Here is a 23,387-nt window from a genome sequence, read left to right as displayed (position 1 = left end):
CCAACTTGAAAAATGTGAAATAGTGAAACATGAATAGTGAAGCTTATCTCTGATATGCTTCTCCCCACTTTCATAACCACATATACAAACATACTGCCACAGAATGAAGTGAACTTGCATGTAGAGCAAAATTCTTAGCACTCATCCCAAAGAATTACAATTTATTTTCTAACTGATCTATCATATTTAGAGATTAAGCATATTGTTCATTTTAATATAATTTCTTTCTCTTACAGCAAAGATGAAGTTCTTCATCAGAGTCATCTCCACAATCATTATCCCCATCACATTTCCAGTATGGCTGAATACAGACATGATTTTTGCATTCAAACATCATGGGTGGGCAGTATGTACCATTAGGATACCGTGTTGCTGAAAATCAAAGAAAATTATTACATTTTCATTTACAATAAAAATGTTATGTTTTTTATGAAAAATAGTCAGTCCAACCCCATATTGTTTTTAAAAACACTTAAATCCATAATAGGAGATACTATATGAGGTGCTTCTCCCAAGTACTGAAGCCTAAGATCATGGGAACAGGTAAGTCAGAACCAGCACATCAGTATCACCCAAAAAGCCGATGTCAGTCAATGCAGATAGAGCACAGAGGGAATATTTTCATTCCAACTATGAACAGTACTTTCTGGGTAAACAGCTGCAGCTGTAGATCCAGGCAAGCTACAGACATTTTTTTCACAACAGATCAATATACCAAAGGAAAACAGAAATTATAAAAAAGTTTATTATTTCCTTGGGTTCACTGACACTTTAGGACACTTTACACTACTTTGAGTATTATAGAAAACAATCTCATTAGAAACCTTGTTAGAATTTGGTACAATTGAAACAGTTTGGCTCTTGCAGTGCTCAAGGGATAGTGAAAAATTTTAATTCAATCACATGTGTATCTTCTCCTGGACTTGGTAAACACATTCATTTCCTACCATTAAGAATGTGTTTACAATCAGTGTAAGAGACGGCGACCCATTATTATGTTAAAATGCTGATTCAAAATATTATGCTTATCCTGAATTTTTACTAAAATCACTGAGCACTGCAGAATTCTATATCTCTAAGGAGTCATTTCACTTAAAATAGGGAAAAGTGCAAATATTCCTGGAAGTGAGCACAATGAGCACCAATTGCAAAGCTTATAACTCACGACAAGTTGCTTCATCAGAGAAATCAAGGCAGTCTGCATTTCCATCACATCTGAAGCGCTCTGCAACACAGTGTCCACTCTCACACTGGAAATAACCTGGGTGGCAGGTTCTCAGCTCTGAAAAGATTAAGAAGTAACTGTTGAAAGATCTTCTTGTTCAAAGACAGAAGAACTTTTTATATTTTGAAAACAATCTTCTAAAAATGCTGGAAAACCTCAGACTACAAAAACTGTGGTATTCTCTATTTTTGGTGGAGTGACTAACATGACAGGGTGAACTTTAGTTCTTTAAAGATGCTTCCCATAAAAGATCATTTTGCAGAATAATTTATCACATTAGAAACAAGAGTGTGAACATGTAAGAGGCAGCATAAAACACACACCACAGTCACGTTCATCTGAATTGTCCTCACAGTCGTCATCGTGGTCGCAGATCCACCGGGAAGGAATGCAGCGCAGGTTGTCACAACGGTACTCACTTTCTGTGCACTCACGAGGACCTTCATTTAAAATCAATGTACACATAGGAAAAGTTTACCAGATGTAGAGTTAAACATCCACACCTACCTCATTGAACCAGACAAAAGTAATGTGGGCAGAGGTAAAATCTTAAAAATTCAATTATGTTAAAACACCATTACCCCCAATTACTCTTTAAATATGGTAATGTCCCTCTTGACACAGAAAAAAGGAAAATCACTGCAGACTTTGTTTCAAAACAGAATTATACAGAAACTTTTAATTTAAATATGAGAGAAAAGATCCATTATTATTGTTTAAGAAACTATACATTTGCACACAGGATAAAATTCAAATGTCACTTCTCAGTGGAAAACAGGAATTTGTGTTATTGTGATGACTGGATGGATTAGTGGTTTTATGCATCCTTTATATCAGCGTGGTATTTCAGCAAATAAAAGAGATGCCACCATATAAAACAAAGAAGGGTTGCACTTGAGAGCTGCCTTGTTCTCATAAAAAATAGAAGGATATTTAAGTCAAAAGTGGAACTGTATAATTATGAAGAAAACAAGAACTCACTGCAGTTATGCTCATCAGAGTTATCTCCACAGTCATCATCTCCATCACACTTCCAGCGCAGCGGGATACATCGATGATTGTCACAACGGAAATCTCCAGAAGGATTGCAAGTCATCTCCTCTGAAGTGTAGACAGTTTGACAACAAAACAGCACACATTAGCATAGTCTATGCCCAGTTACATTATTACTGAGGGCTTTCAGAAAATCTGAGTGTTTGCAAATTGGAGCAATATTCCAGGCACAAAGTTACATTGAAATGACCTTCTCCAAACTCACCACAGCCTTGTTCATCGCTGTTGTCTCTACAGTCATCATTCCCATTGCACACTGCCCACAATGGTACGCAACGGTAGTTGGTTCTACAGCTGAACTGTGTGTGATTGTCACATCGATAAGCAGGTCCCACTGAAAGAGGCAGTAGTTAAAATTAATTGTGTTACTGAGCCATTAACCACCCTCCTTGCTTTTCTGCCTCTCCTAACCTTTTTTGATTTACAGTCAATTATTTTGACTAAAAAGAGCTATCTGATAATTTTTGTGTTGTAAAAGAGAAAGCATTAAATGAATCTGATTTTACTATCTTTTCCAATCTATGCTGCTTGTATTCTGCATATGCTACAAACCCATCACAGGATCAAATCACACTTAACTCACTGTGTTTTTCCCTAAACTATTCAGAGCTGGTGAAACTGGCAATAGCCCCAAATGTGGAAGCCAGGGGAGGCAGCTTGTCCTCAGACGGCAAAAACTTCATCACAAGTTCTTGAAGATGCCCATTAGTTCAGAGAGACATGCTAGAGCACATAGAAAAATCCCAGCATCAAGAAAGTGTGAGATGCTGCCAGTTTCTGATAATCTAGCCAGCATATATAGGCTTCCTCTCCTTCAAGAATAAGTAAATAGTAAATTATCACATAGTCTCTATGTTTTCTAACACTCTTTACTACACAAATGCAATTAGCTTGCAGAAAATACTCCTTTCCAATGAACTTTCAATCTCAGGAAAATTAAATTACGTGGTTCACTCTGCTCTTAGTGCACTTCAATGTAGGCATTTTACTACAGCTGTGTGCTTACTGCATTCGTGGAATGGCTCATCAGAGTTGTCACCACAATCATCATCCACATCACACTTCCAGGACTGTGGGATACAGCGGCCATTGTCACATTTAAATTGGCCTGGGGGACAGGTTCTACTGGCACAGTGAGCACTGTCTTCATCTGAGTTGTCACCACAGTCATCCTCTCTATCACACTGCCAGGCTTCTGGGATACATCGTTTGTTGGCACACTGCCACTGATGAGTTTCACACTGGTGATTGGCTGAAAGAATACAGATCAGCTGTTAGGATACTGAAACTCAGAGAAATCATCTGCTGCTGTTATTTCAATTGAGCCCTTAGGTTTACATTAAAAAGTAAAAGTTAAAACAAAGCCACAAAGAAATTTAAAATGTAACATATTCTCACCCAGTTAAAGCAGATAAGGTACACATTTCTAACATCACATGTCACATTTTCCCCAGGTATCTTCAGACAAGCTCACTAAGGCTCTACAGTTTTCTAGGAGCAAAATATATACTACCTTCTCCTAAAGCAGAGGGAAGTAAACCCAGCATTCAACATGATTGAGGCAGGGTCTCCCACTCACTTCACAGAGGAGCTAAGTGGCATTTTGGCTCTGGCCATGCTATCAGCTTAGGTGTGTATTGCCTGATGAACCTGTTTCTCTACGAATGATCATGACAGAAAACATAGGAGAAGACCATCTAATATCAGCTGCACAACCTAGAAAAATATAGCCTCTATTCCCAAAGGGCAAAGCACTGAAAGGTGGTATCAGCAGTGCTGGCAAACTGGGGTACCTCTGAAAACAGAAGTCAAAACTTGTCTCTACCTCCAGAATTTCTTGCCATGCTCCACTCTACTACTTTCTTTTGCATACACTGCCAAACTGTTCCAGAGAAAACAGTGTATTGTAATTTCCATTAACATTCTAGACCAAGGATTCTGTTACCATGCACGTGATAACAAGTAAAAGGAATTACATAGATCAAAACTGATTTTTATTGTACCCAGTATGTTATGCTGTACCCATGATTACACAGCTGCCATACTTCTACTTTTAAATTCCCCTGTGGCACACTTAAAATCTTAGCTATTTGAAACTCAGTTAAAATTGACATTTCATTTAATTCTGTCGTTGTTAGAACCCCGTTGGAATGGAAGGCAATGACACAATCAGTTATATAACCACACTTCTTTCCCCTTTGCTTTATATTACTTGCTTGTAGCTGCCAGAACTACATTATTTACAAAAAGAGAAGGAGGGATATGCTTTTTAAATTAGACATAAGTATGTGGAATAGCATTCGTTTTTAAGGAGATAACATTATTCCACAAGCATAATTATGCTACATTTCTATAAGACTGCCATCACAAACTGCTCTCCAAAACAAATCTTCCCACATGAACTGGATTCTGTGCAATGCAGAGGATGTAATAATTTTGTCCCATCACACAAAGTACAACAGAGTTAAAATTAGACTGACCTGGGCATTAGGAAGCCCTAGACTCTTCATAATCACCATGGCTTTACCCAGCGCAAAACAAAGTGAGTCCTGTTTCTAATATTTGATATCTCAGATAGCAATTTACCTCAGTGCAAATCTGTCTTGGAGGTATAGAAACTGTTTATGCTTTGATATAGTACATTTTTGCTGTCCTTTACCCTGCTTGCACAGAGGTGAATTGCTCCAGCAGGTGCAAGACTACAGACGACTACATCTATCTATCTCATCTTTCTATCTTTGAAAAAGCTGTAGTGATTATGAAATTTATATGTGATTACATGCTTTATACTGGCAAAACAGCTTAATTTATGTGCTGGAACATACCACAAAGTACAGGATCTTCGTCCGATCTGTCATGGCAGTCCGGCTGGGCATTGCATAAGAAATGTGAGCTTGTGCAGTTGCCATCATTGCACTGGAACTGCCCCACAGGACAGTAGCGGTGCGGGCAGGTTGGGGGCTCGTCTGAGCCATCTCGACAGTCCCTCTGCCCGTCACACTTCCACCAGATGGGAATACACCTACAAAGGGAAAACAGTGTGTTCTCTGCTGAGGATATAGCTTTACAGATGTACAACCATCCTTTTACAGCACAAAAGACAGTCTTGTCTTAGTGATATTTCTTGAAACATCCAAAACATCTTGAATTTTATGCCTTCTATTTCATATATCAAATGCTAATAAAATATGCCAGAATACTGTCACCAGAAACAGATGATAAACAGATGATATTGGTAGACTTCCAGAAGGAAGTTCACAGAAAATAATAAAGAATTAATTTTTATGTTTATTTGTGGTAATCCTCTCTAATATTTTTTAGATCAATCATTTAATGAGGTAATATTTCAATAATTCACCCAAACTTTAGCACAAAAAATTTCACTAGAGATTATCATTATAACACTGCTTCAAAAGGCAACCCAATATGCACATCTTCCTCACAGGCTCCAGGGTGATACATCAGTACAAGAGCTCTTATATCACCATTCCTCTCCCTCCACTGCTGTCTCAGTAAAAGGGGTTAGAAATGTGCTCTCATGTCAGCTAAATGGCTTTCCTGGGACACTGGCAGACAGTATATTTTTGGCAGAAACAGAAACATTGTAAAATATGTTTAAAAAAGATATAAAATAAAATTCTAGGTTTGAGAATTCAACAAGATATGGTTTCTGGAGGTACATGCTTCTAACAACCCAAACTTTGCTACATCTGCAATGCCTATAACAGTAAGAAAAGTACTACTTAAGGAACCAGCCTAGAAGTACCTTTCCAAAATGAAAGCCTGTCTTCCCGTCTTTTCCTAGTTTTCTCTCTGCAAGCATGTCACAAATTCATAATGAGAACAGAAGGAAGCCCTAATTTCCTGCCCTTTTGAACAGACTGAACTGTAAAACATAGCCTTAAAAGCACATGGAAAAAACGATGGTGAGCTGCAGACTTACCTCTCAGTGTCTGCACAGAGAAACTGGGTGCTAGAGCACATTGGAAGGCAGTGGGCTGTATTGCCAAACTGTATGACCATGAAGTTATCAGGACATTCACAGGAAAACCCCTGACCACCAGCTTTTATTAGGCAAAGATGGGAACAACCACCATTATTGGTGCCACAAGGATTATTAACTGGTAAAATAGAAAAGTAATATTACCATACGTCATAAATTCCAAAACACAAATGTTTCAATCTATGATAGATTCCTCTAATACTGTTTTGAAACCTTAAATGTAAGAGGTTGAAAACCAAAACCTAGATAAGTAGACATTTCATGAGACAAATATGTGTCATTTCATGTACACAAAATCTATGCTATCCAGCAATGATGTTTTAGAAACTAATTTAAAATTATGCATTAGCAGTTATTGCTTTTCAAAGAAAAGGCAATTTATAAATGTAAACTAGATGCCTACATTTACTCTGTGTCTTTTATTTCACTCAGCAAAGGCAAAAGCTGAGCACACTCAGGGTCCTTTACAACTAGTCCCCAAATAACAGCTGGCCCTCTAAACACAAATGTAATTCTCTTTTCTCACCAAATGGTTGTCTGTATGGATGGTAAACATGGATGTCAAATGGTCTGTGCGTGGTATTCACAAGAACAGTCCTTTCTGATCCATCATATTTATTTCCTTTTTCAACTGTCCTTGTGTTCCAGTCAGTCCAATATATTGTGTCTTCAAAAATTGTTATTGCAAATGGATGAGGTAGAGTCCCATCGTACACCGTGTGACGATGATGTCCATCCAGGTCAGAGTACCTCCACAAAGAAAAATTTGTGCAAAACATTTAGATAAATGCTAAAACTTCTTTCCATCTTTTCTCTTCACACATTATGTATGCTTATGGTCCTTCATTACTGGCTACCAGAAACATGAAATGTAGAATTGCAGCTTCTTTATGCCCTAAAGACAGATGACCATCCTTAGCAAATTCTTTTTAGTATATGGAGGAAAGTAAAACAGGCTATTTCAGGGAAATAAATGGAATAGAGTAACATCCACTGAAATGTAGAGTCCTCCTGAAGCACATTAGCTAGAACAATGAAATTTTGCACATTTATTGCCTTAACAGCGAGTTATTTTTGTCACAAAAGAGACTAGCTTGCCTAGATGATTCAGACTGCTAATAATGAAACACTGAAAACAATAATAGGCTTCCTATATTCCTAAATTTTACGTGTCTTTCTGATTTAGAGCTTCCTTTGCTGAGATATCTTTGACAAGATTTTACATTTTTCTATACCTTCCTCATATCTGGGGAAATTATGAAATACAAGAGAGGAGAGAGAGAAAGAGAAACATACATATAATTAACTCACATTTTTAAAAAGACATCTCTAATACTTTATCATAGAAAAGGCTGCCAGAAGAATTAATAGAGAAGAATAGAAGTAAATGCAAATATAAATCTAAATGTGCAGGTAAATATGAATACAAATATGAACACTAACATAAATAGAAGTTATCAGTTTCAAAATATTTCAGTATTATGAGTTTCAAAATTTAATTAGTCAGATAACTATTACTTATTTTTACTGCTATTTAGGTGGGAATTTTCTAGTACTAGAAGCAATGTATAGATTTTTCTTGATTGACAAAAGAATCCCACTTGCCAACAGGAAATCCCATATCACACTTATGGGCATGCAGACATCTTCTAAAAGTTTGTATACAACTTATTAGCACATAACTAGTTTAGTTACAGCTCAATTCTCATCTATAACCAAAAACAAGAGAATCAAAAAACAGGGAATTTATAGTCAATTTTGCTTTGGTTCAGGTTGCATAACTAGACACAGAGAAGTTGCATCTTTTAGTACAGTGTGTGAACCTTTTCACTGTAATTTTTCAACAATTTTCACTGAATGTAGCAACTCAGTTACTGTGTCATCTAATGATCCATATCATCTACTACTCCAGACATTCTGACTCCAATTTTCTAGAGTCAGTGGCAGAAGTATGTATTCTTTTCACAGCACCTCTAAATTCTCCCAACACAATCTGACATGAGCGATCATTCAGTTGTTTTAACATTTCCTGTGTGCATACTCAATATAGTTTAGATGGGCATCTGTCCAGTAGAGCTTGTCATTGGTGTAATCTATGGTAAGTCCATTGGGCCACTCTAACTTGGTAGAGATGATTACAGTCTTCTCCTTGCCATCCATGCCAGCTCGTCCAATATAGGCTCGATCTGCCCAGTCTGTCCAGTAAATCTGTCTGTTCAAATGAATACCTAGAGTTAGGATTGTTGAAGTAAATACTAGAAGCCATGCCTCAAATGTAGTATTTCCTGACACAGAACTAAAGCAGAGACTGAGGAAGAAGCAAGCTAATATATTTCTAAGTTTAACTGCTACAGCAGACAATTGTGCAATCACAACTGAAGTCAGTCAGCCCCAAACACCAATCGAACCATACACACTTCTGTCAACCTTTTTAGCCTTGCAATCAGAACTTTCCAGACAATATGGAACAAAATTCCACTTCCAATGGTAGCTGACAGCCATGCATATACACCCACAACAGGCAAGCTACTATTTCTCCTAAGCTGCAAATAAGTACTAACACCACAGAAATCTAAATGCAAGCAGCCCAAATCTACTTCAGATTTTCAGAATAGTGCAAGATTATTTGCAAAATAAAGGAAAAGGACTCTTGGAAAGTCATACCCATATTTTGGATGAACAACAACTGCTCTGGGATACTGAAAGCAGAAAGTATTGTTGGCATCCACACACCGATCCAGCAGTTTTTTCCGGAATCTTCCATCAAGTTCAGAGACATAGAGACAATCTCGGTAGGCATCCACCCAGTACAATTTTCTGAAATATTTGAATGTTAATTTATTAAATGTTATTTTTGCCCCCTTATTTTGCTTCACAGCATCTTTAATTTTTTTTTCTCCTAGAAGCAATGTATCCACTGCAAAGGAACACATACTTCATTGATGCCTTTTCTAACCATGCTCCAGGCTGCCCTTTTCACTTCTGTTTTCCTTGTAACCACAACCAGTGGTGCCAAACTCAAACTTGCAGGTGCCCAGTTGAGTAATAATATGCCATTTGCCTACAAATTCCTGAACCCCTCTTCCCTTTCTTTCCTACCAACAATGGCCAGGAGCAGGAAAACAGACATGCAGTGCAATGGACTGTGACCAGGGCAGTAAGGCATTGTAGAGTATCCTCAACTGCTCCATGCTGCTGCCTCTGCACTCATCAAACAGCTAGAAAAGTCCTAAGTAGTTTCACACCCTAATTTAAACTTCACCTTGAATTTTCTAACACTTCTATTACTTTGCCTGGGAATTACACACAGCTGTAAGCCAAGAAATCATACAAGCAGAAGCAATGTTTTTTTTTTAAAGCATCAAACCAAAGCATTAAATTCAATTAGAACCACTGCAGGATACTTTGAAATTCTCTGTAGAGCTGCCCAGCTCCAGCATCTACAGTGTCATTCCAGAAATAGCCTGACAGGTATAATTCTGCCTACACCACCCTAAGTAGCACTATTCCCACCAGGGAGGAGGAGAAAATAGTCTTCTCCAACCTGCATCTCATGGCATCCTTTAATCCTCTCTCTGCACAGAAAACAAGCAGGAAAATTCAACAATTGCACTGTTCTTCAGCCTGCCTGGAACACCTAAACAAGAACTGACTGAAGACATAACTAATGCTAGCTGAAATAATTCAAAAGCTATATTGGAAATGAAGCTGTAGGACCAGTTCAGCTAAAATTTGCCTTTTGCTTCATCATCTCTCCATGATTCATAAAGCATTTGGGGCTGCCAGCAACATTAATTATCATTAGTTTAGAGACAAAGTGGCTTAAAAATAAAAACTATTACATAGACATAGTCATATAAACACTCTCACCTAAGTTCCAGAAGTGACTTTTTGAACAATTCTTATTAGTTTACAGTCTGATCCATGCTATTTAAACTTTTCATACTTATATTACTGCACTTCGGAAGCAAGATGAAACACAGCAAGACTACTGTCAGAGTGGCCACCACATAATGACAGAGGTTCTGGGACAGTAAATCAGACTACTTTTTGAAACACAGCAGGCAACTAAAAATGTACCATAATGAGATGTGTTTTCCAATTACCTCACCCACATGTTGACCTCCTGACAGAAAATTATGTGGATCACATTTTTTGTGTGTGTCAGTTAAAGGTGCATTTTTCAAGAGCCAAAGACACATGCTCTTCACATTGGCAGAGGAGCTAAATTTCATTAAGGTTTACTGTTACTTACTTCACTGGGATCTAGTTACCTGTTACAATATTTTGTTTATGCAGAGTGAAACCTGCATGCCAATCCCAACAACTGCTAGGAAATAATCAATGGGAGAGCAAGTCTGACAACCTCAGTATACTACGTATCAGAGTAATTTAAGTGTTATGTATTAGATGCTAATAAACTACTTCAGAGCAGTTGTGTAACGCTGCATCCACAACCCAAACTATTTCACTACTCATCAGGATTTCATATGGAGTGGGGGAAAAGCCCTAAGATAAACTTCTTCACACATCATTTCTTCAGTAGCTCAGAAAGACAAAAAATGTATTTTCTTACCTGCCAACCCAGTCAACAGCGATACCTTCCCCGTTGGGCACATCATCACTTATCACTGTCTCCTTATTTGTCCCATTTAGGAACATTCGTTCAATGACATTCCTCCCCACATCAATCCAGTATAACCTCTTTTCCACCCTGTCAAAGTCCAGTGCCACCACATTTCTCAGTCCTTGCAAAATGAGAGAGTAAGACTGGCCATCTGCTGTGAGATTTCTCAGATAGTAACGGTTGCTAAAAATAAGGTATGGGGAGATATTACTATTTTGCCGGCAACTTTTTCCATCAGGCTCCCGGATATAGCCTGGGGCACACTTACAGATGTAGGAGCCAGCTGTGTTCTCACAAATCTGGCTACATACTGATGGAGTTTCATTGCACTCATCAATATCATCACAAGTCCTTTTATCAGACATAAGTTTGTATCCGGGATGACAAGTACAGTAGAAACTTGTCTGTGTGTCTGTACAGTCATGATCACATCCACTGATTGAAGGGTCACTGCATTCATTTACACCTGGGAAAGGAAAGGAGTTCTATTCAAGGAGCCAGCTAGCAGAGTAATAGTGCAGTCACTTTCCAATGCACTCTGTCTCTCTTTCCTTGCTACCACCTGAAAATGCTGAATGTGGATGTGGGCTGCTGTAATAAAGGAAAAAAGTAAACAACACAATCTAATATAAAATTATTCTACCACCTCTGAAGTCTGTCACAAAACACTAAGTGCAAAGTATGGGCTATGGCATATGTTGGAAATGCAAGGGTAATGCATAACAACATATGAAATACATGTTGTTTATATCATTAGCTCATCAACACAGTCAGTTAAAGCAGCATGTGATAAGTATGACTTAATTAAAGCAAAAAAATTTAAAAGTTACATTTCTTATAATTTTAATTTCTGGGGAACAGCAATGGAATAGATATGATTGGAATTAAGGAATTGTCTTAAGAATGTATTTTTTCAAAGGTGCCTAAGATTTTTAAATTAGGCAGGACAAACAAATGTATACATACCACATCCTTTTTCATCACTGTTATCTAAGCAATCATCCAACCGATTGCAGACTTTAACCAGCTCAATGCAGTTTCCATTGTCACACTTAAAATGATGGGGAGAGCAGGTCGCTTCTGGTGTACTACAGAGATGTTCCAGCTCATCAGATTCATCACCACAGTCATTATCCCCATCACAGACGTAGGCTTTGGAAATGCAGCGCCCATTCTGACAAGTGAACTGGTGCTGTTGACACGGTTCATAGATGCATCCTCTTTCATCACTGCTGTCACCACAGTCATTCCGCCTATCACACCTGAAGAAGAATGAACACTCTCTTCAAATATAAGAAGGCAATCACGTCTTCAGGGCAGATGAATATACACACTCTCCTAATTTCCAAAGAAGGTTGATATTTTTAGCTTCCATAGAACAGACTTTCAGAAACTGGGGTGATATTGTATAGTCTGATCTTGTGAGTCCTGCTAATACTCCCTGTGTGCATTACAAGCTAGACAAAATCACCCCAGGAGAGGTTACTAGTGACAATAAGAGAGATTAAATGCTAATGGTGAGCAATAGGAATATTAACAGAAAATTTTAGAGCATTTTCAAGTCAAAGCTAATGCACAAATGCAGAGCAGATAAACAGTTTCATTACAATATGTAGATCTAATTACAATTAAATGGTGTGAAAAAAAGGTTGAATTAGCTCCATCACAATTAGCAATTTTGAGAATCTCTAAGCTGCTTGGGAAGTTACAAACCTGTATGTGTTACGGATGCACAAGCCATTACTACAGGTAAACTCATTTTCTGTGCAAGACCTTCGTGTGCAGTTCTGGTGTTCATCAAGAGCATCACTGCAGTCAGCATCACCATCACAGACCCATGCCCGAGGAATGCACCTCCTGAGCGGGGGTCGATTGTTGGCACAAGTGAACTCTGCTGCTGTGCAGTTGCGGTTTGCTGAAGGAAAAGCACATCCACTAACCAAGTTATACTCTGTGTATGTGACACCCTCCTCCACCACCCATACAAACAGCTTGGATATCCACCCATATTCCACAACAGAGCCATGTCCCACTGCACATGCAGAGACAGATACCACTGTACCATCTCATTTACAAAACTGCACATTGCCCTTCATGGAGGCTGACTGGGAGCCAAAGCATTCCTTAGGCAATGCGGACACATGCAGAAATCTGCGTCTTACTGGATTCTCAAATAAACTTTTTCAGCCAGATTTTCTGGGAGCTGGACAGCCTCTATTCCCTTTTTCAAGCTATTCTGTGTCCAGGGAGCAAGCAGAGGTAGAAATATTAGTTAATAAGGGCAAGGACTACAAGTATAACCAGCTATTCCTGAAAGAATCAAGAAGCAGGACCAGTCTTGTTGAACCTCCTTCCCTTCCTTCACCTTCTGAACAGATACTATAATTACTAACTGTAATTATTTTGCTCACTAGTTTTTAAAGATTTTAAGCCACAAACATGTGGTTATTAATATGCATAAGATGCAGTGCATGATCACTGGGGAGTATCTCCACTGAAGCTGCTCTACCTGCCCAGATCATACACACAACCCAGGTTAACTACATCTCCATTTCAACTCAACAATTCAAAAAGAAATAACCACAAAATTAAAACAATGTTCTGTTGGGTTTTTATACTAGTAAAATATTCAATTTTGATTCAATATCATGAAAAGGAAGGTATAGAAAGACTGTACCTCATGCTTTATGTGCACCTTTATGGGGTAGAAAAATAGGCAGTGAGTGAGAGTTTGGGGGCTGGTTGTTTTCTAAAAAACACCTGCAGGACAAAGTGCAGTACCTACTTGCATTAACCACCTACCACAATTATGTCTTTGATCCTCATCGCTCATATCCCCACAGTCATTATCACCATCACAGATCCACGTTGCCGGGATACATCTGCCATCATCACATCTGAACTGCTCACTCGAACAAGTCCGCGTTTGGGGCACTTAAAAACGAACACAATCCTATGCTTGTTAAACTAACCTGCACTGCCATGAAATCTACTGAGGACTAGTTCAGGCAGAAGCTTAGGACAGTGAAATGTAAAATCAAAGCTTAATTGTAAAATAGTTAATGTATAAGATGCAAAACATTTTCTTAAGCTAAAGATGCAACTCCAATAATGTGCAAAGAGAAACCACAGAAGAATCTTGCCTTGTGTTATTCTTTTACTATGAGAATAATAACTATGTTATAATATCAATTGTCAGTGAGTTAAGTTAGCTCCTTCTCTTCTTCCCTGGATATCACTGTCCTTTTTTTCACCTCCTACCCTACTCCTCTGCTTATTCCCATCAGTTTCTACTGTACATACAGGATTTTTTTACTGTAATACTATGATACCCATATACTGTGTCAACACCGTTCCCCTCTGCATCCCACATTCCTTTTTTCCTCAAATGTAATACTACATGCACACTTTCTGTACAGTATGACATCTGCTTCTACATGCAAAACAATACCAAAATACTTGCTATTTGTTGCCATTTAATTCACTACCATCATAGTCTTACAGGGATAGGAGGTTATACATTAAGAGTATTACAAACAATCAGTTGTTGCAACTAAAACCTTCATATTTCTTACACAGCTTTAAGGATTTAAAACTCAAATTACTCAGTGACTCATATTAGCGAGAATGAATAAAACCCAGAAGATACTTATTTTCCAACTAGTCTGGATTAAAGCTTCTGCCTACAAGACAAAGTACTGATTTGCCATAACCCATCGTGTTGTATCTTCTGAGTGCAGACTTACCACAAGAGGCAGGTTCATCAGAGCCATCAGCACAATCTATTCCTTGATCACAGTACCAATGGGCAGGAATGCAACGTCCCGATGTACAACGAAACTCACTATTTGTGCAAGTCAGAGAGACTGGAAGAAAAAACCTATGCATGACTTCTTTTTTTCCTGCTACCTTTCCAACTTGTTTTAAGTCGCTTTTGAGTCCATGTTCTTGCATAACCCATGTTATGCAAGAAATATTACAGTCCCCAAAAATGAAAGAGAAAAAATTATGCTAGGAAGGATGTCTTTTCTCAGCCTCTCTGGAAAGAGTTCATTGAACAAACCAGCTTGATATTGGTACGCAAAAGAATGTGCTTGATTTTCTCCCTGGGCATACGTATCAGCTAGTAAGCAGACAGAATTTGCCCTGGAAATAAGATTGCACACAGCAACTGTACATATATTCTACATTTATGCTTGAGATTTGTGCACAGGAAAACGACCACATTCCAGTGTACTCATTTCTCCAGTGCTCAAACCAGGCGTAACAGACTCAGTGCTCTACAGGAAATCAAAATGTGCACTGAGGAAGTAATATCTCATGGAAGAGAATTTTCCTCCTAGCAATTTTTCTTCACGTGCTGGTAGGAATCTTTCCTTACTGGCAGTGAAGAACAAACCATAACACTGAGTAGTTCTAGCTCAGCATGCTGGAAGTACTGCACTTCAGCCAAGCCCCTTGATCCTGGCATGTATAAAGGATTTTGGCAATTTCTTCAGCAGCTACCAATACTTTCCTGTACCCTCTGATGGTTTCAAAATACCGAAGGATTAAGTCTGGCCTTCTAAGTTGCTCTTCCCTGTGCCTTTAATGATGGAAAACAAAGACAGTTAACTATTTCTCATTAACATCTTGGTGTTTCTTTCATCTTTTATTCTCTCTCTCTCTCTTCCTTGCCCTTCACCACTTCTCAATTTATGTAATTCAGCAGGGACATAAGCAGTAGAAGGGACAAAGCACACCTTTGACAAGTAGAACAAGGCTCACTATAGCCACATATTCTTGACACATTTGTCTCCATAGATAAAAGTGGCCCCATTTTGGCTAGAAAAATTGAACTCATATTTAAAAAAACTCTGGCATAGTTAATTCAAGGTACATACCTTTAGAAAAAATAGTGAAAGCAAAAATTATCTACTCAGACAATACTAAAACTAAATCATGACCTGAAAATATCTATTATATTTTACAAATTGATCCATAGTATTTCATATGGGAAAACTACTACCTGACTTCTACCTAATAAAAATGTCCTAGCAAAGTTAATCTGGTTTGTAATTAAGGCTGATTGAAAACTAGGCACTTCCATATCCTAACTGGAAGATAACAAGAATCAAATCAAGATAGAAGATACAAAATCAAATAAAGAACATATCATATGCTAAAGCATAACCACATGAAATAGCTAAAAGAAATTTGAGACCATAGACAAATTTGTTCAGTTAGAAGGAAGAATATTCCAATGTTAAAGTTATGGAAAAAGACAGCTCTCTATAATACTTAAGTGCCAAACACCTTGTAAAACAATAAAGAATACAGACCAAAATAAGCAAAAGGAACGATCCTCAAATGCTATATTAAAACTCTGCAAAATTAATAATCTTTTTTATTCAATAAAAGTATTATTTAAATAATTATAATACAATAGTATCATGTATATATAACTTCAGTATTACAAAAGTAGATGTTTTGAGAACAGTTGGAGTTATATTAAAAGAAAAGAGCAGTGGAATGAATTGCAGAACTATCAGAGAAGTAACAAAGGCCCTTTAACTCTCTTAACTTACCACAGTGAGTAGGACTCTCATCACTCATATCTCCACAGTCATTATCACCATCACACAAGTACGTTCGAGGAATGCAAATATTTGTGCTTTGACATTTTGTAAAACCAGACTGGCACGTACGCTCCGCTTTAAGGAGGGAGGAAACAAGCAAAAGTGCTTTAGAGCTACTTTAAACACTGTTATGCTGTTATTTTCATGAACTGCAAAAGTAGCCAATATTGAACTAATCACAGTTTACATCTTAAAGAAAACAAACATAACTGATAACTTTTATAAAGCAAATAATTTTAAACTGTGCTATTATGGGATCCCAATATACACTCCTGATTATTAAATATAGTATAATTAATATAGCATGACACAAAGTAAAAGGCCACTGTCAAATTCCAGGCTAATCCTGCAAAAACATAAACCCTAAATCCTTATCTGAAGTTATCTGAAATAATATTTTTGAAATGCATGGAATTACTCACAAGAATTAACATTACTTACTGCATGAGCATTTGTTGCTTCAAGGCAGACTACTTACAGCAACATTTATTATGTAATATCTTAGGGTGTTCCAGAACATGATTTAGCAACTATATTTGCCTCAAACAGCACTAAACAGTATGTAATGTAAATTTTAAAAACTTTTGTCCTTCTTGCTGGTTTTGTCAGATTTCTTCACATAAAACCGTATTTCCCTCTTCCTTTGTCTAGAGAGTCAGACACCAACAGGCATTAGGTACTAAGGCTCAACTTACGACAATTCCTCTCATCTGATGTGCCATTGTCATAACAGTTGTTTACTCCATTGCAGACATACTGAAGGGATATACACCTTCCATTATTGCAAGTAAATTCCGTGTGGGAGTCACAGGTTCGGAAGAGGCAGCCCAGCTCATCGCTGTTATCTCCGCAGTCATTGTAGTGATCGCAGCGGTAATGGTAGGGTACGCATCGCCCATTGCCACAGGTGTAAGCTGTTGGCTGACAAGTATGGAAAGCTGCAGAAAATAAAAAAGGGGGGAAAAAAGTGGATAAAATATAATCGAAGTTATCTGACAAAGTAACAAGTAAAATCACAATATTTTTACCTGCCAGGGCAAACACAGCTGCAAAACGGACTGCATGAAAAGTAAAATACATATTTAAATTAAAAAAATAGAAATTGGCTATACATGACAAAAATTCAATACTACAGTGCTTCTGGATTCTAAAGCAAACTGCGAGTCTTTCATACCTCAAATCTGTGAGCAAGCGAGGATCGTTTCTAAACTACAGCCATAAGATCCATGAATATAAAGCCACAAAAATGATTACAGAACAGGCAAGCAGAGTATCCATTCTAAAGCAGCTATTTTAAATGCTTACCACACACACTTTCCAACTCATCACTGCCATCACCACAATCATTGTCATTGTCGCATTTCCACCGCTCAGAGATACAATGTCCATTAAGGCATGTGAAGAAACCATTATCACACCTGGTACCATTATCCACAATACAGTGCTTGTTGTTATTGGCTAAATACCAGCGACCTTCAGAGGGGCACTGACATTCTGCACCAGCTGGACCTAAATTGATGTTTGACAGTTTAAAAAAGATAAAAACAGGACACAACAAAAAGGAAACAAATTTAACATTTATGTTTTATAGAGGTTTCCATGAAAGTGTTCACAGTTGTAACACTGGAAAAGGCAAAGCAAACTTTCATAATTTTCAAAAATTCCTATACAATCTATTTGCTTAGATAGTAGTGTGGTGACTTAGCCAGACTTTTATCTCAGTTAAGCATGCGCAAACCCATTAAAACCCACAAAAGCTATTTCAGAATTCCTTAGAGGAACTGAGATCAGAATTTGGAATATCTTAGTACTTGCTTGTTGTCCAAATGCCTTTTTAGCAATAGCAAGATGGCATGTGATGCTTTCAAATATCACAGCTATATCCACTGAGACTTTATCCCTCAAAATCAAAACAGGTGTTCAAAATTTCTTGCAATAGACAAACTGCTCTTCTCAAAATGAATGAGAAGTTTGAGTTGTTTTCAGGCAAGATAGATATTTAATGGTATTTAAGATGCTACAAATGAAAACAGGCACTGAATTACTTTTTCAAAGTCAAGGATCATAACTTCCAAAAACCTACAACACATGAAAAGGCTCTGTAACACTTACGTAAAGAAATAGCAACCATAAATTTTTAGAATGTCTTGTAGGAAACATCTGATCAGTAAGAGCATACACTCTTAAGGTAAGCATATCCTGCAGCACTCACTTCATATCTCATCCAAGGAAAGTTTAAACCCCAGAAAACAATGGTTTGTTTTAAGTTTGGTTTAAGAGAAACCCATAATTTTCACTTGTGAGGATTCTTAGACACAACCCCTAGGTGTGTTGGTGAAACACCAAGATCTTAAATGGCAAATATTTTGATTGCATTTATAAATAAAATAGATATTAAACATTTGTGAACACTAAGAAATATTTCAACTGTCCCCATGTGACTAGAATTGTTATAGTCTAAACTCTAATACAGGCGAGAGTAACAGCTTACAGTCATCAAGCTTAACAGCTTACCTGGTGCACAGATGTGACTGCAGCCACCATTGAACTGGTTGCAAGGATTCATACACTGCTGCTGCTTACTTTTTGCCCAGACATGAATATCCATTGGTCTTTGTGGAAGATTCATGATCATTACAATCTGATCTGAACCATCATACTTATTAGCTCTGTAAATGCTTCGTGTGTTCCAGTCTGTCCAATATATGTGCTGATCAAACACTGTCATTGCAAATGGATGCAGAGCAGTGCTAACAATGACCTCACGATTTGTACCAGTGAGAGTGCATCTCTCAATCTTCTGCCTACAAAAACAAATTATTACATGTTGAAGAAGTCTTTTAACTTATGTATAAAACCATGCCCTAATTAGTCTGGCAACTGACATCCAGCATTTCAGCAGTGTTCACCAATATCTCGAGTGCTGCTTATGCTCCCCCAACTCCATTAACTAGAGTTTGAAACAGAAAAGTGTATGTTCCATTTGACATCCTGAATTCCTCTTAAAACAGACATCCCCTTACAAGTGCCTTGCCCTCCTGCATGCAGACAAATCCAATAGCCACCTTCTTCTCAGAAGATTCCATAGAGACACAGGCCATGGGATTTATATTACACTACAGAGGACACGCTTCTGATACAACAAAAAATCTGAGAAATAACTTCTAAGCTAGGAATCAGAGGGGAAAGGTCTGATAGTTGCAGTGGTTTCTCCAAGACCATGGGTAAATTTGAATGCTTAGAAAACAAAACCATTTTTTAAAACTTTCCTGCTGATGGAAGAAATTCTGTGGCATAAATTCAAGGTAGAGCTCTGCCTAGTAGGCAACAGCAAGAATATCAGGCCCAATTCCACAGGTGATAGGCATTAACTATGAGCAATGAATATTGTAAAATGTGTACTGTGATTGTATTTGCTGGAGAAGACACTTATGAAAGTCCTGAGTTGCATGAAAGACAAACAAACTGACAGCAGGTGTAAGTGCATAAAGCAGAGAACTACACTGTGACATAATATAAGTTCTTATTGCACAGTAGTTTCACAGCAATATTAAAATTTGGCATTGCATTGCTATTAAGTAACTCCTAACATTCTATAATGTCAAGTACCAAATTCAACTGAAATGCTGAAAATCAGCTAAGAAATGGAAAAATAAATAGAGCTATTAAAATATTAACTAAATGTAAACCAACAAGTGTGTTTTCAATACATACAGATTTGCATCAGCCCAGTACAGCTGCTGTTCTTCATAGTCCAGGGTAAGTCCATTTGGCCATACCAAGTTTGTGCTCACAATGGGTGTTCTGAAGTTTCCTCCAAGGGTAGCTCGTTCAATCTTTGCATTTGAACTCCAGTCAGTCCAGTACATATACCTGTCAATAACATAATTAAATTTTCATGAAACAAAACTCACAAACTCTGCTTTCGGTGGTATTTCCATCGTCATGTCCCTTACTGAAGTGTACATTGCAAAACTACAAGAAAATATCTTCTTCCTCTATTTCGGCTGGCATTGACAAGGGAGTCTTCTACAGGGATCACTGGGGTCCACTGCAGCGAACCTCAGAAAATTTTTTCCAGCTCCTATGTGAATTCACTAAAGTCAATTAACCTCTTTTGTATCTTTCTTAATTATAACACAGTATAACTGGTAACGAAATTAAAAGCACAGTATCATACAGTAATGTCTCCATTCTCTCAGGAAATGCTGGTACTGAAACAAGAATTCTTCTGAAGCATTCAAGGAATACAACAGAAAAAGGGTTAGGGTTATAGGAAGTCTCTGGCAGTCTTTGTCAAGGTCTAAATAGTCGTTTCACCTGCAGTCAAAACAAAGTGCAACACGTACCCTCTGCAGGGATCTAATACAATGGCTCTGGGCCGTGGCACGCGGGCGATCACGGTGCGGTTTGATCCATCCACAGCCATCGAGCTGATGGTCTGATTGAGGTAGTCACTGTAGTAAACTCTGTTGTTGATCCAGTCAAAGGCTATGCCATCTGGAGTCCCCAGGTCTTAGGCACATGCAAGCAAAACCACACACAAGCTCAGCATGGTCTCCTGAGATACTTCAGCACTCTTCACCTATTATAATTTGGCTGCACTGAAGACTTCTTTGAAATGCCATTGGCACCAGTGCAAATCTGTCTATTTAAAAAACTGGAGTAGTAATACCTGGGAATCAGGCAGACCTGGGTATACAACAGTGTTTCAAAGACATTTCCCTCACACAGATTTAAGTTTTGGTTGATATTCTTCATGTAGCAGGAATCCTCCCCTACTCCATTATATTAATTTATTACATATCATTTTAATCTATTATGCATCATTTTATATACAGAATAATATCCATCCAGTTTTATATTTCCATATCATTGGGATCAAGATAAAATAAGAATCTCAGAAAAGGAAAAAATGAGAAAGCAAAAAGAGCATTTTATTAGATATCCTAACCAAGTGGTCGACCTTGACCTTTAGCATAAAAATACCTAGGCTAGTGGTAGGTGCTGCAGATCATTTTTAATATCTAATTAATTTGTACTATATCTCAGTGCACTTACCAGATGCAACTACAGTTGGAGAGCTAATTCCTGAGTAAACACTAACATAACTGATTCTTCCTGTTCCTGAAGGAAAACTTTGTGTAAAATATATTCGGTTGTTTATGCTGTCAAAATCCAGGGCCACAGCAGTTCTTAGCACATTGACTGTGCGGAAGGGAGGACTGTGGTTTTCAGGATCTAGGTGGATACTTCTGAGGCCATTTTCAAGAGCAAAAATCAGGTAATCATCTGTTGAAATGGAACATCTCTTGCCATCACTGCCGAGCGTTCCAAAGGCACAACCACATTTCGGTGTCTGAATGTCAGGGAGAGCAAAACACAGGTGAGAACAACCTCCATTGTTGTCCAAACAAGGATTGTTGTTGACATCAAGGGGAGAACGTGACTGGAAATTACTGTTGTAAATTGTAACATCCCTTAGCCAATTAATGTTATCTCTTATTACTGTTGGCTGATCAGTATTGCCTGGCTGCTTGCTGGCTTGGAAGATTTTTTTCAGGTTTCGATCCACCCAGATCATGGAATTGCCGAAGATAGTGATACCATATGGAGTTGGATAGCGACTGCCATAACGCACAATTTCAACCTCACCACCATCGGGCTGAATTCTTGCAATCATATCTAAGGAATCGTCCACCCAGTAAACGTAGCCATTGCTGTGATCTATGGCCAAGCCACGAGGTGTGACAATGCCCTCGGACACAAGAACCGTTCTGTTGGTGCAGTCAAGAAACGCACGTTCAATCTTTGGATTTTGTCCATAATCAGCCCAGAAGAGATATCTGTTTTTTGGGTCAACTACTATGTGCCTTGGCATGTCTATGGTAGTTTTCAGAAGCACACGGCGATAAGTTGTGTTTAAGCGCAAAACTTCTATAAAAGTCTCTGTCAGGAAGGCATTTGTAAAATAAAGATTTCCTGTATAATAAAACCAAAATAAAACAAATCAGAAAAGCAAAAGAGAAAGTTAATATTAGCATCAATACCTGAGAAACACAAGTTGCTAAGACACTGAACCACAAAATGAATAGCCATCATAAATATGTTAGTACTTGGAAGCATAAGGTATTCACCTACCATCAGATGAATTAGAAAGAAGACAGCCAAACTGACAGTAGTCAATTAATTTCTAAATTCTCATGGATGGCCATGGGTATCAGTAGTACAGCTGCCTTTTAAAACATGCAACTATAAAGTCCATGTTATGGCACAAGTGTTTACAGCAGATGATTATCCTAAAACTCATCCCAACAAGCCTATCAATCAACTGAAGAACTTTTGCAAAACATATACACAGTACATACATATATATATATCTGAAGAGTTAATATTTTAATTAATCTCTAATATGTTTAAATAGGAACAGGAAGTGCACATGTGGAAATTATAGATCAAAGATAAATATTTCTTCTGTGATTTTTACTTCTCATTATAATTTATAATATGTGTACACAGCAATCTGAGGATAGATAAGAAGTCCTTTCTTATTTACAATGTCATAAGACAGGTTTTGGGCATTCCTCTCTGCACAATGGTAGTGCACAATGGTAGTTCACAGCTACGTACAAACGTACAGACAAGAACAAATATTAAAGCATCAGGAGAGAAAAGGCTCCATACATCTTCTCTGATAAACTTTCACCTTTACAGATATATATATAAATAAACATAACAGCCATTCATTACTTCCTCTTATTTTAATATCAGTCCATTAAACCACAAGCTAGAACCATGGTACTTCCATTCAATATTGTTCCATTAGAATCTGCTTATGTTAGCCTAAAAGTTTTATAATAT

The 23,387-nt window shown here is 37.8% G+C and overlaps 1 protein-coding gene across 1 annotated transcript in view; it reads right to left on the bottom strand.

Annotated features, from left to right (window-relative positions):
• LRP2 (LDL receptor related protein 2) overlaps positions 1-23,387 on the bottom strand; it is a 108,769-nt gene that overhangs the window by 20,613 nt on the left and 64,769 nt on the right. The window contains exons 39-61 of the mRNA XM_064718583.1: positions 21,588-22,508; positions 20,876-21,041; positions 20,241-20,399; positions 19,041-19,330; positions 17,832-18,035; positions 17,222-17,464; positions 16,476-16,601; positions 14,655-14,774; positions 13,711-13,842; positions 12,622-12,823; positions 11,875-12,170; positions 10,858-11,374; positions 8,946-9,098; positions 8,323-8,493; positions 6,808-7,031; positions 6,222-6,399; positions 5,104-5,300; positions 3,285-3,530; positions 2,484-2,612; positions 2,207-2,326; positions 1,549-1,665; positions 1,166-1,282; positions 235-372 (exon numbers count right to left, since the gene is read on the bottom strand). Coding sequence (XP_064574653.1) covers positions 235-372; positions 1,166-1,282; positions 1,549-1,665; positions 2,207-2,326; positions 2,484-2,612; positions 3,285-3,530; positions 5,104-5,300; positions 6,222-6,399; positions 6,808-7,031; positions 8,323-8,493; positions 8,946-9,098; positions 10,858-11,374; positions 11,875-12,170; positions 12,622-12,823; positions 13,711-13,842; positions 14,655-14,774; positions 16,476-16,601; positions 17,222-17,464; positions 17,832-18,035; positions 19,041-19,330; positions 20,241-20,399; positions 20,876-21,041; positions 21,588-22,508 — 5,166 coding nt within the window. The remainder of the gene's footprint in view (positions 1-234; positions 373-1,165; positions 1,283-1,548; positions 1,666-2,206; positions 2,327-2,483; positions 2,613-3,284; positions 3,531-5,103; positions 5,301-6,221; positions 6,400-6,807; positions 7,032-8,322; positions 8,494-8,945; positions 9,099-10,857; positions 11,375-11,874; positions 12,171-12,621; positions 12,824-13,710; positions 13,843-14,654; positions 14,775-16,475; positions 16,602-17,221; positions 17,465-17,831; positions 18,036-19,040; positions 19,331-20,240; positions 20,400-20,875; positions 21,042-21,587; positions 22,509-23,387) is intronic.

This window comes from Zonotrichia leucophrys, chromosome 7, assembly GCF_028769735.1.
Source record: "Zonotrichia leucophrys gambelii isolate GWCS_2022_RI chromosome 7, RI_Zleu_2.0, whole genome shotgun sequence".
Classification (NCBI taxonomy): Eukaryota; Metazoa; Chordata; class Aves; order Passeriformes; family Passerellidae; genus Zonotrichia; species Zonotrichia leucophrys.
This window is presented reverse-complemented; position numbering and strand designations above follow the sequence as displayed.